The 18,820-nt window shown below is 39.0% G+C and overlaps 1 protein-coding gene across 12 annotated transcripts in view; it reads right to left on the bottom strand.

Moving 5' to 3' along the window:
- EYA4 (EYA transcriptional coactivator and phosphatase 4) overlaps positions 1 to 18,820 on the bottom strand; it is a 298,317-nt gene that overhangs the window by 113,302 nt on the left and 166,195 nt on the right. For 11 of the 12 annotated variants that reach the window (XM_045805513.2, XM_045805514.2, XM_045805512.2 and 8 more), the window contains one exon: positions 13,909 to 13,958. In XM_045805513.2, the coding sequence (XP_045661469.1) occupies positions 13,909 to 13,958 (50 nt within the window). Of the gene's footprint in view, positions 1 to 13,847; positions 13,877 to 13,908; positions 13,959 to 18,820 lie in introns of those variants that run through there. The other variant, XM_087865501.1, reaches the window with a different exon arrangement.

Raw genomic sequence — 18,820 nt, 5'->3', positions numbered from 1 at the left:
TCAGCAGCCACCCAGCTACTTTAATTAAATGGACCTCAGTGCATGACCAAAGGACACACAAAAGTATGCAGGGTGAGAAATTCGGGAGCGTACCATCTACGCAAGCAAAATAAATCAATTCTAAAGGATTTCCAACTCCTGTTGAAAGTAATGGTAAATGATAAATCAAGAAGAGGGTATCAATATTAAAAAGCCAACCATTTCTAAGATTCTGCAATGAACATTAATTTCCACTGCATGAGGGGAAAAAAAGCTTTTCCATGAAGTAAAATTCAATTTTATAAAAATTCATATACTCTAATATTGAGAATTTTTTCAATGGAATGCGATGGGTAGACTGGAAATGGAATGGAAAGAGTAAAAAGGCACTAAGCATGTAAGAATTTTGGAAATACTTCTGAAACCTCACACTGCTCATCCTCCATTGTTAGGAATGTTCTTGAAATCTGGCTGTAGAGATTATTGACTGTCTAAGCAGCATCAACAACTCAAATGATGTTATTGGGATACTGACCTTGAGTTGTTTTTCTAAGGTATTGATGGGTTGTGCTTTGCTGTCTATACTCTCACATGGATGCCCTTGTCCCAATGTCGTGTCTGTGAGAGCCATTCTGGGGTTAAATGTCAGAGGCTATAGATGAGAGCTCTTTTTCCAGCAAAGCTGAGTGACTCACTCTGGGCCCTAGGAAGGCTGGCTTTACTAGCATCAGTTGCTAAGCCTTGTATTTTTCAAACTTCTTAGTCCACAAGACATATGATCTTTTAGGATACACAGTAGCCTCCTCCGACCATAATGAGGCATCCACTGGGTACCTGGGAAATGTCTAAAACTATGTCAGGGAGTTTGGGGTTCTCATTTCAACGGTGGCTGCAACTTAGATTTGGAAGAAGTCAGGTGGGGACCATCGTGCAGTGTGAGGGGCAGTCCTGCATAATAAAGAATTGACTCTTCCAAATCCCCCTTGAAGAAACACTGGTGGGTCACCCACGCTTCCAGTCACGTTGTACGCTTGCCCCTCATGCTTCCTCCCCACCATGGTTACCATCAGTGCTTCTCTTGACAAGGAAACCCAGGATAATTATACCCTCAGAGCACATATGGAACGTTATGTTTAAGAACATGTCAAGTCAGTGTGTGAGCTACAGTGGCCTGTTTTGTGTCCCGCTCAGTGTCAGACACCATGCTCCCTTCCAATGCCAGCAGGCTTCACTACGGCAGCTTCTGCACGGGCGGTGTGGTGCAGCCACCTGGACGTTCTGCCAAACCACACTCGCCCTTCTTTCCTAGGCACTAGCATGATAGCTGACATCCCCATTAGTCGGGACTCTGGATCTCCCATCAGAAGAGGATGGAAAACGAGAGAATGGGCCATGTCGGGGAGATAAATAATAAAGCGTCACATCACTTCATGTAATAAGGCTGTGTACATTCTTGAGAAGTTAGTATTACTTTTGAGAGGCATGGCCTTTCTACCAATTTATCCCATGACAGAATGTAACAGAGGAAAACTCCCTATTTAAGTCAAGCCTATAAAAACAGAATAATTATTTCCCAGTGACCTTTTGTTTCAAGAAGCATTTTCACATGTTGTGTTGCTTTAGAGACAGAAGTGCAATGCCCATAATAAAAGCCATCCTAAGAAAAGAAAGAGAGGAAGACAGAGACAGAAAGGGAAAACAGAGAAGGAGGGAAGGATGGGAAAGCAGAGAGTGATTGTTACATTTCCACCTTAGAAAATTTGGTAAGGGCATGAGTATTTCAGTTAGAGTAACTGTAAAACTTATCGTGCAAACTAGGATTTTCTTGGAAGTAGAGTATTTCTAACCAGTTCTGGAGGGGACACTGGAACAGTGATGTAAAGTGGGAGTGTACTTGGACAAAGCTGGATAGAGAGTCCCCCTACTTGCTACAAAGAGCTCAGAGGTCTCTCTCAGAGTCTACCTTGTTTCCAAATGATATTTGAGCCTTGTAAGTTACTATGTAGCAAACTGTACTGAGAATAATGTAGGTCCAGACATAAAGAACCTTTCAAATACAAAAAATGTAATAAGTAAGCTACTTATTCATTCATTCATGTATACAACAAATATTTACTTCTTTCCTGCTACGTGCCAGGTACTATGCTAGGTACCTGAACTGGGTTGAAAAAAATCCCTAAACGATCCAGACCTTGAATTGCTCCTATTAATGTGAAAAAGAAGTATTTCTACAAAACTTCAGCTATCTAGGACCTTCAAGAAATGGTCCTAAGGGTTTAGTCAAATCATCTGGGTGGCTGAGATGTGCATCGTTTTAAGCAACGGCACATTCATTATGGAATCTTCTATATAGAAATAATTTCCCAATGTGTTATGATGCTAAACATAACTTCTCCTTAGACAGTCAAGGTGATCAGACCCAGTGAGAACGATTATACAGTACCAAGGCATGCAAATGCCCTCAGGAATTGCTAAAGAACACAGGGCTTCTAGCATTAATACCAAAACAGCCCACATGGCTCAGCATTTTGCATTCTTCCATTTATGTTTCATTATTTTTGCCTCCTTTTGACTGTTAGACTGTCATTTGTTAGTATTAAAGTAATAATATAGTAGGATATGTAGGATAATATGACATATCCCCACTTTACAGATGAGAAACTTTGAGGCACAGAGAAGTGAAGCAGTTTGCTCAAAGTCAAACACCTGGGATTCGAACTCAGGCAGTCCATCACGTTTGCCCACGCTGCCTTGTAAGCAATGCCATATCTGCCTGAATAAGCCAGGAACTTGAAAACTTTAGAATTTTGTACGAGAAAATATGCTCTCAGACAGCATCTGAGAAAGGCGAGCCTATGAGCTTGGGGAAGTCAACTCTATGACACCTAGATTTGTCGTCAGGCATTTTTCTTTCTCTGTAGTTCCCAAATACGCCTGTGTAAGTGAAGTTTGTCAGATTACTCAGTTTGCCAAGTTCACTGAGCCTTGGGAATTAATTACAATTAAAATGAAAGCATTTCTACAATATAATCTCATATATATTTTGCCCAAATATTCTTAGGTTGGATATTTTCTCATGAGAAATTTAGATTTTTAGGAAAAGTAAAGTTTAATTTTAGTTACGTGAATTTTAAGAATTAAAAGGCAGTTCTTTGGTACAGTAACATGCCAGAAAGACATCAAGTATCAGGTGATAGAAATTTATAAAACACATGAACAAAGAACCCATTCAACTACTGGCTTATTGAAAAGCAAATGAGAACACTGTGTAGGTTGCTAAGACAACAGAGATGTGATGATTAACTGTGAGATAATGAGCAGAATCTTCGTGTCTTTATGAATCAAATTTTTGGAATCTAAGCCCTCCTCTGTATATGATAGTTGAAATTTTAAGAGTATTACTTAAAAAAAAAATGCCTTCAGGCTTTGAGGTCTGTTGGTGAAATAGCTTGCAGCCTCTGATCAGAAGAGAGCCCTTGTCTTGGAGGATGTGTGTGGTGTGGCAGAAAGAGGTGTCCCTGGCAGGGACCCAAACCCATCGTGCAGCAGTGATGGATGGGCTGCCTGTCAGAGATTCTCACCCATAGGTCAGGAAAAATGATTTGCAACGGATTTATCAAAGTTGTAAGTAAATATTTTCAAAGTACAGTAAGTAGCAGAAGTAGCAGCTTTTTCTAGAATGTTGCTACTTCAAATTTGAAACTCTGGGCTCACTCGCTTGGAGCTACCAGGCCCTCCTCACAGGTGCTTCACGCCAGGCAGGGCTGCCACTGAAGGGCTGTGTGGTGGCTCCTCCCCGAGGGAATGCACTTCCACCAGTCCCACTCTTGCTGTGCTACCAGCTCCTGCAAGTCTTTGGCTCAGTATCGCCCAATTTAAAGCCAGAACCTACTCCTTCCCAATCCTCCCCATACTCTGCTTTGTTCCATAGCATTTATCATCTTCTCAAATAAGCCATCATCATGCATGCTCCCGTTTTGTTCTTTTAAGTATGACAAGCACTCAGACCAGTGCCTGACACAGAGAAGATGCCCATAAACTGTCGCTTTAGGGGCAAGAATTAGTGTTCCTCTAAGTGAACCACTGAGAAGAAAACTGTAAGATCTTGTTTCTTCCCCCCTTAGGTTGGCCCAACATGCAGAGGGCCTGCCAAAAATTTCTATTTTCTACTCACTTGAGTCTAGAACTTTGCTCTAAAGATACCCCAAGTCCAGAAGAACCGTAAGGATTGACGTAGATCAGTAAATCCCAAGCAGTCCATCAGCCAACATGGCATAGACTCAGAGATCATTACTGTCCCCAACCATAATAATTTGGATTATCACTCTGATGCAAAGTAGAATCTTGTCTCAGTTCCTCAGGTCCTCTGCATAAAAGTCACTAAACTAAGGCTACGTTATGTGATGTGTTACTCTGACCAAATTAATTCAAAGCAGCTAACAGTCTCAAGAAAGACTGTTTCACATTATTAACCATAAAGACTTCAGAGGAACTCAGTTTTCTGTAAGAGGGGCTGAACCAGGATCACAGCCATTCTCTGGAACTCATCACTAATAACACGTGGGGAAATCAAGTGTTTTCTCATCTTTAGAGAATAAAGCAAGCTGTCAGGAAGAAGCAGCCAGAGCCCTCCCACTGCCACCATGCCTATTTCAAGCTGAATCTATTATTTCATGCTTTATAATATGTTTATTGGTTCTTAAGACAAATAAATAATACACGATGTAGAAAATTTGGAAAATGTGTTTAAATCATGAAAAAAAATAGCGTAAAATGTTACCTCAAAATAACCCCAATTTGCTCACTGTCTCTCAGGCCTTTTCGGTGAGTCTCAGAGCTAGCTTCCCTGCCTCCAGGCACCTGTGCCGCCGCTGCTCTGTCAGCACAAGTACAATTTAATCATGTTATTACCTGAGCAGCAATCCACTGGTGACCTGGAAAGATGGGCTGCCAAAATTTCAAATTCAGACTCTAGGTTATTGGTCACTGGTTGTATTTCTTTGAATGTGTTCGACAGTTGGTTTTGTTTTGTTTTTTAACATAAGTCCAAATCTATACACTCATTTTGGCAATATTATCTTCAGAAAGATAAATAACTTAAACTGCTGCATGAAATGCATTCATCAGACAATCAGGTAAATGGAGGAAGTGGAGAAAGTAATTTATATCTGCAATGGCATTTGAGAGCAGGAGAGAAGGACTGGGCCCACTGAGCAGCAACTGGTCAGCTTGGGGACTGGGACAGGAGGGGCAAATATTGCAAGATGGGTTTTCAGCAAGAGGTGAGTGGAGTACCTCTTTCCTGTGAAGTATGGCTGCCACTTGGCGTAAAGCTCTCTCACACGATCTCCTTTTTGCTGACTGCGGCTTGTAGATGTTGGACCTATGAAGTCAAGCTCCAAGTCTCTGTACAAGGGGAAGTGACAACCACTGAGTTATATCTGATGAGGGAAGGTGAGAGAGCAATAAAAGCTGGATTATATGAAATGAAGGATTTGGGAAGGGGTGCTGGAGGAAACAGGCCTGGGCAAAGGTAGAAAGTAGAGGCCGCTAGTTGGGTTATCTGCTCAGCAGTCTTTTCTTGGAAGTTCTTCTCACCCCTGCTTCATATGCTCCCAGAGGTGGCTCCTGAAAGCCAAGTGTCTGTTTTGTGAACCTGTCCCTCTGATGCTATTCCCTTCCCCAGAAATTTGGAGCTGAGATAAGGAACAAGAGAGAGATTCTAGGCTAGAGATTTTACTTATTTAGGTAAAAAGTATAGTATCAGGAGCAGTGTCACATAGGCATTTTCCTCCTACTGTGAGACCTTGAGAAAAAATAAGACCAATCGGCCAATCTTCATCAAGAGGTAAAGACAAAAGTAGCTAAGCAGCTAGGACTTCCCTAAACAAGAAATGACCAGGAAGGTGGTCCCTGCTCGCACATCTTAAAAATCCAGGACACCTTTTCTTCTCAGGTCCCCTAATGTATCACATCCTTGTTTAACATTGAAACAACGAAGTGACAAACAAACAAGCAAAACTCCTCTTTTCTGCTTAAACTGCCTCACAGTGGTAGCTACAATCAATGAGCCCTAACAAAAAAACAAAAAAACCCACTAGAAATCCAAGCCACCAACACTCTGTGCTATTACCCATTTTCCAATCTCACCGACTATTTTCCCACACGAATCAAGTGGGACAACTCACCACCTATAAAAGTCCCCATCAGGGGCGCCTGGGTGGCTCAGTCAGTTAAGTGTCTGCCTTTGGTTCAGGTCATGATCTCAGGGTCCTGGGATCAAGCCCCTCATCTGCGGGGAGCCTGCTTCTCCCTCTCTTTCTGCCTAGTGCTCCCTTGCTTGGGCGCACATGCACACCCGCGTGCTCTCTCTGTCAAATAAATAAATAAAATCTTAAAAAAAGAATCCCCATCAGTTTCACTTTCTAGTCCTTTCTTGTACCTCACTGGTGTTCTCTTTTCCCCATTTCTTCAAATCTTATCTATTCTTTGACATTCAGCCATGGCCCTAAGTCTTCCCTGCAACTCCTCCCTAGCACTCCAGCCTCACAGTGCTCAGGGTTCAAGTTGTACTCTCGTGGTATTCTCCTCTAACCCGCTAGTGAAATGAGCTCATCTGTAGAACTACCAAGCAAGTACTACCCTAAAATGGATGCTTTCAGGAAGCCACACAGTACATAAATACCTTATTTGACTCTAAGGTCTATATAGGAAATGAGGGCCGGAGAAGGAAAAAATGAAAATCAAAGTACATGTATCACTGGTATATCTTTCTCTGGAACGTACTTTCTGAGACCCATGGTAGAGACATGTATTCTTTTTTTTTTTTTTTAAGATTTTATTTATTTATTTGACAGAGAGAGAGAGAGACGGAGCCAGCGAGAGAGGGAACACAAGCAGGGGGAGTGGGAGAGGAAGAAGCAGGCTCCCAGGGGAGAAGCCTGATGCAGGGCTCGATCCCAGAATGCCAGGATCACGCCCTGAGCTGAAGGCAGATGCCTAATGACTGAGCCACCCAGGCGCCCCTAGAGACATGTATTCTTAGGTTGGTTTGCAACTAAAGGAAGAATAGGAAATTAGACCAAATGAATATCTAATAGATCAGAATAAGGGCAATAGGGCAGTAGCTAACAGGAAGCCCAAAGAGTCCCTGGCCTCTGACCAGCACTAGGTAAAAACATGTATGTCCTTATTTTTACCTCGCACACACAATTCTTTTTTTCAGATTATTTATTCATGCTTCTGCGTGTACTCTAAATGTCTACTAAATTCATTTTCTGATCAATGAACAGGGCAACCCCATTTGGAAAGTGTCATTAAGAAAGGCTCATCTGACAGCCTGGCAGAACAGATAGGCAAGGTCTATAGGGAGCCAAGAGAGCCACTTGGAAATTTGTTGTATTAATTCAGAGGTAAGGTGAGGACAGCTTGAACTTTCACAGCAGCAGTGGGAAGGGCAGGATAAAAAGATGCCAAACATAGCCGAGGAAAATTAAATACAACTTGATGACCAACAGGACTTGGGAAAGGAAAGAGAGAAAGAGGTCAGAGATTACTCTAGAGTCCTGACACAGGACACAACTGAGAGAATTATCACTGGAAGGAAAAGATCCTGGGGGACGGAGTGCAATCACCATAATTTTGTACAAGAGGAGTTTGAGACGGCAGAGTGAAATCCCCAATAAAATTGTCTTAGGGATTTGTGGTTACAAGAGACATTCCAGGAGAGATGCCAAGCTAGCTTTGTCATCTGGAAGTTACTGTTCACTACACAGGTATGTATGAGGACCTGGTACATGCTAAGCACATGATACAACAGGGACCAGAAAGAAGTGGATGTAACCCTTTCCCTTGTAGGGCTTATAGTGCAGTGAAGGAAGCAAACGTTAACCAAATGAGGAGCCTCTGAAGGAGAAGCGTGCACGGGGCCACGCAGCCAGAGGACAGTGGGTCTGGACCACGGGGCTCACCAGGGAAGAGCAGAGATCCTAGAAGGGTTGAACTGAAATGAAATTGGTGAGCAAAGCTGGGAGGGGGAGCAGAACACAAATGGGGAAGGAGCAGTGCAGCCTCCATGGGAGGAGAATAGCATCTGTGAGTGCAGACCCTTCCACCAGGGGAAGCCTGACTGAAACCAAAGCGAGAGGAACTGCAGCAGCCAGAGCATACTAGGCATTGTGGGCCGTGTCAAGACTGGTGAACAGAGGGGCGCCTGGGTGGCTCGGTCAGTTAAGCGTCCCATGCTTGATTTGGGCTTAGGTCATGATCTCAGGGTTCTGAGACTGAGCCCAGCGTCAGGCTCCCTGATGAGTGGGGAGTCTGCTTGTCTCCTTCTCCCTCTCCCTCTACTGCTCCCCCTGCAAGCATGCTCTCTCTCTAATACATAAATAAATAAATCTTTAAAAAAAAAGAGTTGTGAACAGAAATTACATGTGAAAAACATGAAATGGAAAGCAAGCAAAAAGATAGCAAAACCTAGGGATCTGTCTTATTCAGTTTTAAACACATAATAAGAAACTGTTCTGTGAGTACCAGTGTGTAAGGGCCTTTCACATGTATTATTTTACTCTATTTACTCATTTAATTTTGGAAGATAATTAAATTTAGAGAGGAAATATGCAAAAAAATTAAGTATAGAGATAACACTAAGCTGTGCTGGGTAAAAAAGATACATCACCAGGAGTCCCCAGTGAGCTCCAGGAAAAGGCTGATCAGAAACCTGTGTGACAAGACACTTCAAAAACAATAATCTAAGTTTTGAGACTGTTCTTTAAATCTTCAAGTAACACTAATTGATATCAGGGATTTAGCGGATGGCTTAGACAATCATCTGAGGGAATCAGCTCAATATGCTTCCCTGACCCAAAGGGTCAAGATATCCCAGATACTGAGGATACAATTAACAGCAACACAGAAAACATTCTTCATTCGTGTTCAGAATCCCAGCTGCTTCCACACCTGTAAATCTGTCAACACACATCAGAGAAGGCAAAGTGGATTCAGGAAACTTCCAGTAAATGCTAGCCAAAATGATGAAGAGACTGGAGAGGCACCCTCATGAGGCCACGCTTTGAAATGAGATAGAATGTTTGCACAATTGGAAAGAAAAAGATTAAGGTATAGTCTGACTCGGGTTAACTAAATCATTTTATATAGAGATGGAGTTCCCAGATTGAGTTCTTTCTCTTCAAATCCCCAAACAGGAGAATTAAATCACACTCTTAGAATATTTATCCATCATCCATCATTTTCAGGACAAGTTGAAAGAGGCAGTTTTAAACAACTAGAAGGAATTAATAATTACTTTGTATTGTGATTAGTAATTTTCCGGGTTCTATAGTCCAAAATACTAGTCTATAGTATTTGCTAGTATGCAACTAAGTCTAAGAAATGCCTACATAAACATGGACTGGACAGCCAGACTGTGTTACTGAACCTGTGGTACTACGTTCTGAAATTTGCAAGTTTGAGAACATGCAATTTGTTAGTAATGAATTTTGATGCTTTAGAGACAGAATATTGGGCTAGATGGGCCTCTGATTTGACACAATGAAATGCAAATGTGTATTTTCACAAAGGGGCCCTCACTTTTCACTGCTATGAAAAAATACAGCATTTAAATATTTGATAGGAAATTCTATACCAACAAACATTTTAGACTTCTGGAAGCATTACAATAATTATTTTATCAGCAAATAAATATGTACAGCTTAATGCCTTAAATATAACATTGTTAAATCATAATTGTTTACATAACATGAATTAGTTGCATCTTCAAAGATTTTATACATAGACACTGATTAGATCAAATTCCTGAGGCTCACTGAAATATTAGATATTACACTGAGATTCATTCCGGTTCTTCTTTAAAAGCTGGAGAGTCATTTTGCCTTTCTCCTGGTAACTGTAAAGTCAGTATAGACTAGGGCAAGTCACAGCACTCAACCAAGCCTTTGCTGATTTCAGGAAACCCCATTTCTCAGCAAACCAAATTTCTCAACCTAGGAAGTGGGGAAAAGTACACCCCCACCACTACCTACTGAATCATTCTCTTTTACTTTCACATGGAAAAACTATCATCGTAGCTCATAGGTACCAGGAATCCTTCCCATATCTGAATTCTCTTCCTTAGATTCCCCTACTGTAATCTGCTGGTGGTTGGTACTGAGGGCAGGCTGAGAGAAAAAGAACAGACATATTTCCTAGAAGTCACTTCACACAGCCCAATTCCACCAAAGGAAATCACCAAAGAAATCATTCAGGTTACCACGAGGACTATTTTAACATACAGCCATATTTGCATACAGGGTATTTGCCAAGAATGCAATTACAGAATGAAATAAATTATTTCCTCACGTCTTATCAGAAACAACTGAAAGTAGAAAAGTTAAAAGTATGTGAGGCTTATAGAAATTTCTATTAGCGTCACTTGTCCAGAATCTATTCATTATAGTACAGTTAAACAAGATCCACGTATTTTCAGTGAAGGCTCAAAGGAGGCACAAATCTACACAAAGAAATTCACCATCAATTTAGGGGGAAAAATCAACATAAAACTGATATTTCTGTTCATGTTTTAGGATAGTCTATCCAGTAATAGATAATTTTAGGGTAAGATAAACTATGTAAAAAATACAGATTTTAGTTTTCTCTCGTACTCATTTTATGGTTAACATTAGTTTTAGGAACAAAGGTCAACAATACTATTACATGATCAGGAATACAGAGGAAAGCAATAAAAAAAAAAAAAGAAAAGAAAAAAAAAAGGTCAGTTCTTCTAAGAAGCACATTATATCCCTTCCCATATGACATCAAGTTCAATATAGTTTTATGAGCCTGAGAAAATATAGTCCCTAATATCTGACATTTAATATATACATATAATGTTATTTCTAATACATTTTTACCTTTCTTACATAGGTTTGTAAAGTCTCTTTTTCCCAATCTACCAGTCACATCTGTAGCCCAAACATTTCTTTCCAAAAGAGGAATTAAAGCCAAGCAAGACAAAGAATTTGCTGATACACATATGTCACCATAAGAATTTTCCTTACAAAGTCTCCACGCCCAATTTAATTACTTCCCTACTGTAAAAACACTTTCCATCTACATTTATTCTAATCTTTTCAAATCCAAAACCAACACACTATAAAGCTAGCTAAATAAATGAATTATATTAGCTTTAGGTTCCAAGTGAGGCAGCACTTTAGAAGGCAGCGGGTCTCCAGCTTGCATGCATTTTATGCTGATGCAGTATTTCATTTGGAGCTCAATTCTCTACTTTAGATTTGTTTAGAATAGAATTATCTAGCCCCAGGCTTTAAATCTCAATCTGAATCAATCTCTCTCTCCTTCTTTCTCTGTTTTGTGCTCTCTCTCTCTCTTTCTCTCTCTCTCTCTCTCACACACACACACACACACATGCACACGCGCAAAGGGAGGGAGGGAAGGAAGGAGAGGGAGAGAGAGAATGAGAATACAGGAAGGTTTGTGGTTCTAATGAGAACAAAAGAATGTAGCCATGTACATATATTGCTAAAATGATGCTGCCTGGTGTCCATAATAAAGGCACCGTGGGGTGTGTGTGTGTGTGTGTGTGTGTGTGTGTGTGTGTGTGTGTGGTATGTGTTTAATAGGTGATAAAAACTGAGCCTCAGAGCACATGCATATAATAAGTACTATTTTGGGCATTCTTGGATTCGTTGACTATTCAGTAAGTTACTGTATCATTTTTGTGTAGAATGATATTTTGCCTATTTCTATTTTCTTGGCATTCCGTCACTGCATTAACTAAGTGCCAGTTTTAGCACTCTAGTACCTACTATCTATGAGTAAACAGAGAAGCCAAGAATAGCCATGTCTTTATGTTACTGACACTTTTAGGGTGTGGAGACTGTCCCTTGCACCAGAAGGTAGGACAGGAGACCAGCCAAGATCAAAATGTGTAGGCAGTCTTGAACCAATAAATGATTCTCGCTCATGCTGAAGGTCTTTCCATCTTGTATTTTAGTAAGTAAGGACTCTTTTTTGTTTTTGAGATTACAAAGCTTCAGAGTCATTAGAGATAGATTTGCCTAATGTGACCTATTTATATCACAAATTAGGAAACTTTTAGAAGGAGCTAATCTGTGGCAACCACCTCTTGGTTTCCAGTAAGTGAAGATATTTTTTCAATTAATTTATATTATACATTATATATTAATAATACATTCTATGTTATAAAATAAAATGTATTTTAAATAGTCCTCTTAAAATAACCACAATTTACCTTAGAAACAAAATTATGCTTTTAAGGCCATGTAGCTGGGTTTTGCTAGATAAAAGAAAGAGATCTAATTCTGGTTCAAATACACTGAGTTCAAAATTCTCTGCTTTTCATCTAAGTTATTGATATCAATTGTGGACACAATTAGTTTGGTGGCTTTCTACTTGTTTAAAATTTATTTAAGCATAACACCATATCCAAAAATCCTAAGCGGATGTAAGGGAAAAATTATTGATATGAAATGTTAATAAGGATGATGATATTGCTCTGTGGTTTTTGTTTTGTTTTGTTTTGTTTTAATAATCCTCAAGATCAGCTTTGCAAAAATTATCTAATTACTTAAATAACAAGTCAAAGGTAGGTTACTCAGAAAGATCAGCAAAATGATCAGGAAGGAAATGCCCACAAGGATTAGAGCTTAGACCTTTCTTTCTCTCCATGTATCCTGGAATTACTCTGCTTTGTAGGAAAACCTTTAATGGTTCAAATGCTCCGATAAGCTACTTGTTTATATTTTGATATCTGACTATAAAGGACAAAGACAAAATGTCAAAGAACAAACGTGAAAAATTCTATACCATATTTGAATGCTCTTGGTCCAAAAGAAAAGGCCATTTACAGTCATTTTAATATAAGATGTATCAAAATTAACTATAGGAATATCATACTGTATAAAACAAAGGAAGAGTTATTCAAGCTGTCATTATATATTATATAATGTATACTATAATTATATAGTATTATATAATATATATTATATTGTATTATATATATTATATAATATAATATATGCTTGTTCTCCAAAAAAAAATTATGGTGGCCATAAACATTTTCCCTAGATGTGTATTGCTGTATTACACCGAGAAAATCACTTTTTACATCATACACTGGGGCAAGGAGGACAAAATAAACTATGAACTATCTCACCATTAAATACAAATTTCTCAATATAAGAAGATAAGTTATATCATTAATATCATACTCAGGTTATGCTTATTATTGTAATGGTATTTACAATACTTTTTAAAATTCAAGCCTGGATTTTGAAATGAAAATCTGTAGGACTGAAAATATCTATTGGGCATCCGGTCTAAGCACAAACAAAAAAATGGTGCTAAGTTCTTGGATGCAGTGGTCTGACCACATTATTGCCTCACTTCTACAGGCTCCAAACAACCAAAGAGAGAAGGCCAAGTCAATTTTGATTTTTCCAATTTGAGAGCATTCTCAAAATCTAGCAGTGTTTTATCAAAAAAAAAAAAAAAAAGGAAGAAAAGAAATACTGTAGTTTTATTGGTAAACACAGATTTGAAAGTTATTCAGTTTCTGGAAAAATTTCAGATGTGAATACATTGTAAGAAAAGATTAGAAAGAACACTGTAGCTGAATTCACATAGTGAATGGGAAGGGAAGAGGTTTTTAAGTATTTTTGGAGGATGTTTCTACCATCATTCTTTAAAGCGGACTTCAATCGGATTTCTTTTTATTCATATTATCATTAACGGTACCCTAGCCAATATAAAATGTAGTTTTCATAAAGAAAAAGTTCTTAAAGAGCCGCAACGTTTCAAATCACAGTTGTATCTGGAGTATGACATCTTACTAGTTAGTTCTCCAAAATTGCCATTTTCCTTAGTGGAGTCCTGGCCTCTATTTTACAGTACCTGGAATTCTGAGCTTCTGAAACGTCTGATTCTGTGCACGTTTTCTTTACCTGTAAGAAAAGACGACTAGTTATTCTCATATGCAAATACAACTTCCTCACTCAGGTTCACACACTTGGGGAAGTGGATACAGCGCTGCTCACTGAGATCTCTACAAAACAATCCGCACGTTTTCCAGCGGCAACATGCGGTGCTAAACAGCGTATTTCATTATTATCCCAGGATCAGCAGCCAACGCACTTCCCTAGACTCCATCAGTACGTAAAATGTTCAGCTGAAATGGCTTGGGACTAGCTTAACCAGGAACAAAGAAACCAAAGAACCAGGTTTCCCACTTAGGAACAAGAAGGCCATACTGTTCTCAATTCACGAAGAAATGTCTTTCCAATTGATACCGCTTCTATCCCCTACCACAGTGCACAATGACAAACACCAGGTTCTGGGGGCAAAGCATCGTGCTGGGGAAAACATTCACATGTTAATTTTCATTTTCCCAATCCAGTGGCTGTATGTTTTATCTATTTCTCAGCATACCAATTAAGTTTCAGCAGGACTCACAGACTAGACTTCTCACATATATTTGCAGTATATTTTGCAGATTGTATTTCCACTTGGCAGTTTTTAGCTTTTTACGAAAGGTAAAGAATGAAAATTAACTTTTGCTTCTAGTTTTGCTAAACATTTCGGGACAACAGTGTGTGATACATTCTCTGAAAGAAAGTAAAGCACAAATCCATCGTCTTTCACAATTTAACTTCAAGCACGGATACTTTATCTGATCGCTATGCACTTAATGGTATATTATATGCAAATACACTCAATTTAAAAAATTCCTTAGTTAATATGGAGCATCAACAATACACATTTACAAGTCCACTGTTAGACACTCTGGGTGTTAATATCTTGAGGGTCCATCTATGCAACCTACAGAATCCAGGTATTTTAAATTCTAATACGAAGCTTGGAAGTGAAAAATAAGTACTGGATATACACCACAGGCACACACCATGGGTGTTAACTGTGATATAAATGGCATCATTTAAAAGTAAGTTTTGAGGGGCACCTGAGTGGCTCAGTCAGTTAAGGGTCTGACTTTGGCTCAGGTCACGATCTCGGGGTCCTAGGATCAGCCCTGCATCAGGCTCCCTGCTCAGTGGGGAGTCTGCTTGTCCTTCTCTGTCTGCCCCTCGCCCCACTCATTCTCGTGCTCTCTCTCTTTCTAAGAAATAAATAAAATCTTTAAAAAGAAGAGTAACTTTTGAATTTTAAAGATGCAGCTTTGTCTTTTCAGCTCATAAAGTAATTCTTTCCTCCTCTGACTCAGCATACTTAAAAAACAAACACACAAAAAACTCCTACACTTTCAAATATCTATGTCTTTTGCTTTCAATTCTAAGCCTAGACATTTTCATCATCTGGGAAATCAATTATTTTGCTTGATTAACCACATTCTCTTTTGTATCCTGTGTATACATTTATACAGTATGAAAATAAAACTGATGAGCAAAGAGATTAGCATCCCTATACAATCATGTGACATCTTCTGTGCTCTTAACATGGAACTCAGCACCATGACATCGAAGAGTCAAGAAATATTTTCAGGAGCAATTAGTTAAAAAGAAAAAAAGTTTAAAAAAGGGATACTTTTCTTAAAATATAAACAAAATTTACTACAAAACCCACAAAAATCTTAGGTCCACTAAAAATTGTCCAAAAAGGGGGAAAAAAAAAGAAAACTATAAGGGAAGGATACCAGAACAAAACCCTTGTTTCTCACTGGTTCCTTCCTATTGGTTCGTCACCAGAAATTATATGAACTGTCCAGTGAACATACAGAATCACCTCAAAGTGAATGTTACTTTCCTCAAGACTATGATGACCAGACGTTAGGATTGGCTGAAGAAGCTCCAGACCACACTAGCGAACTAGACATAGACTCCCAAAGCAGGGGCTTCCTGTGGCTTAAAAAACAAAGAATCTTTTTAATACTCCTGGTTTGATAAAGCATCGTTCTCCAAATAATTAACCAGACAGTTCCGATTACTTTAATTCATCCTCCAAGTAGTAATTATAATGGCAGAGAACACATACTGATTACTCACCGTCTAGTACCCCCTGAGTCTCAGATTCCTAGGTAATGCTAAATAAGTATGTGATGAAAGACTGAAGTAGATACAGATATTCTTTATCTATACATATTGCTAGAGCTGTAAATTCTACAAAGTGATCCTTTTTAGGAGTTTCATCCATTTGTTCACGGTCTAATGAGGGAAAAATAATATTTAGAATACCATGACTGCTCTAGGAAAGGTCTCTGCAGTGCTATGGATGCTCAAAGGACAATCGACCCCAGCCAAAGGAAGATGACTTCTCAAGTGAGTCTTAAAAGACAAAGTCTTCAAAGACTAAATCTGGAGAAAGGTATTTCAATATCATGGGATTTGCCAGAGGAATCCTATTATGAAGAAGACCTTACATAGGACAGAGAATTCAGAATTTAATCTTTGGTCACTCAAGACCATTGAAGAGTTTTAAGAGACAGCCTTGGTGGAGATGACGTAGAAGATAGTGTAGAAGGGGGACAAAGTGAAGGCTGTAGAGACTAATGCAACAGGAGAGAGTTTAAGCTCCACCAAAGCAGAGATGGCACTGATCCTGCATATCACTACATCCCTAGCCTTGAGTAGATTCTGCTCCCTGTTATGGTCTGAATGTCTGTGTCCCCCCAGAATGCATTTGTTCAAATTCCAAGCCCTAGAGATTATGAAGTGGGGCCTTTGGGAGGTGCTTAGGTTATCAGGGTGGCACCTTTAGGAACGGGATTGATGCTCTCATGACATACGGACACAGAGAGGTGGCACTGGCTATGAGCAGGGAAGCAGGCTGTCACCACACGACCATGCTAGTGCTTTGATCTTGGCCTTCCAGCATCCAGAACCACCAGAAATAAATTTCTGCTGTTTATAAGCTACCCAGTCTGTGGTGTTTTGTTACAGCAGCTCAAATGGACTTAGGCACTCCCCAAATACTAGTTTACTAAGTGAATCACATTCAATCCATTGGTGAGAGATGGTGACAACCTAAATTAAGACAAGAGCCATGAGGGCAGAGGTGAGAGGATGTTTTTGACAGATATTCCTGAGACAGAATTGACAGAACATTATTACTGACTGAAGCAAAGAACCAAGATGAATATGATCTGATCTAGTAATCTGTCCTTGAAAAGAAATTTTGGTAATACCAAAGACCAAAAAAGATGTTAACTTGTAGCTTCTTTAAAATACTTCAAAAAACCCCTATCTTATTTCTGAACTGATGGAGAAAAGTTAAGTGAATCATTAAGAAACTTATGTTTATTGTGTCTTGATCATGGAACTAGAAGGCAAATGGATAGCTGTACCTAAATTTGAACACCCCCTCCCATCTGAGAGATCCACAACTCTTAATTAAATGATGGCTGCTTAAGTATGCACGTTGTTGGAAAAATAATATCCTTACAAAATATATTGAACCTTCTGTTTTCAGTGATTACCAATTTAGTTTTGAATTTGTTTTTGAAAAAAGTTGAAACAAGCAGGCCAAGAAATGAGGCAGAATTTCATGCCCATAATCCAAATCCAAATCCTAGTTTTCATAAGGACACATAAGGAGGTGAGCAAAAAATATGCCAAAAAGGAAAAGGATGAACAGTGTTATATGCATTTAATAGGCTGCACTAATGTGAATTTTTTTCCCTACTTAACATTATAAAAGTACAGGCAAAATCAAAGCAAAATGACAAATAATTACAGGTTTATTTTAAGAAAATGACTATTTAGAATGTAATGAACATAAAAATATCAAAACACTGAATTTTTGGAATGAATGAATGAAAGCTAAAAATTCTAAGTGTTTATTATATGCCAGGCTCAATGCTTAGGTAGAAACTATTTTTTTCCCAATTCGTAGATGAGAATACTGAGAACCAGGAAGATTAATCTGCAAACAAGTTGTGTAGGAAACTTCAATTCCAGATTTATAGAGGCATTTTAACCAGTACATTAAGAACTTAAAATTCATAAACATACAACCTAACATGTTTAAAATGAAGATCGAAATGTCTTGCTATTTACAAGTTGAATTTTTACTACATCATAATAATGATAATTGCTGTCATTTATTAAGCAATTACTTTTTTCCACTTATTGTGCTGGACTACGTATATATGTAATTTCACTTTATTTATGAAGACAGGTGTGATGGATGAAATCCTTCTTTTACAAATGAGAAAACTAGGGCCCAAAGAGGTTAAGCAACTTGTCCAACGTCCCACAGCTAGAACTAACAGGGATGGAATTAGAACTGAATACTGTGCATCAAGCCTGCCTTTCTCTTCTATGCTAGATTCACCGGTTGCTTTTAGTAGGTTTTTTAAGAGTTGAAACTAACATCCCATGGAAAAATTTTTAAAGAACCTACTAGTTATTTCTTATCATACATCAACCATTAAGGGAATCTTTTAAATTGGGCTACTGAAGTAACCTGTCTTTACCAAGCACTGGTAACATTTAAAGTCCATATAAGCAAAGCGAAATGCAGGTTTAAAGGAATTTTCCAAATACCTCCAGCACCTAGTGCCGCTACCAACACCCCAACAACTGCAATAAAAGGTCTACCACGAAAAATGACTTCTGTGCTTTTGTTGGTGTTTTACATCTGAAATATCAGGAGCGGCTCATTCAAAAGAGCTTTACTGAATGCACTGGGGTGTACTCGGTACCATTTTGGGCATGGGGATGAACCAGACCTGAGGAGTCCAACCGAGTAGCCCCAATCCACCTCTGGCTATTTAGAACTTGCAGTGCAGCTGGTCTACACTGAGATGTGCTGTAAGTGTAAAAGGCACACAGGATTTCAAAGAGTCAGCATGAAA

The sequence above is a fragment of the Ursus americanus genome, chromosome 11 (assembly GCF_024610735.1).
Source record: "Ursus americanus isolate L20-20 chromosome 11, mUrsAme1.1.p, whole genome shotgun sequence".
NCBI lineage: Eukaryota > Metazoa > Chordata > Mammalia > Carnivora > Ursidae > Ursus > Ursus americanus.
The sequence above is the reverse complement of the archived record's forward strand: the minus strand, read 5'-3'. Positions and strand labels throughout refer to the sequence as shown.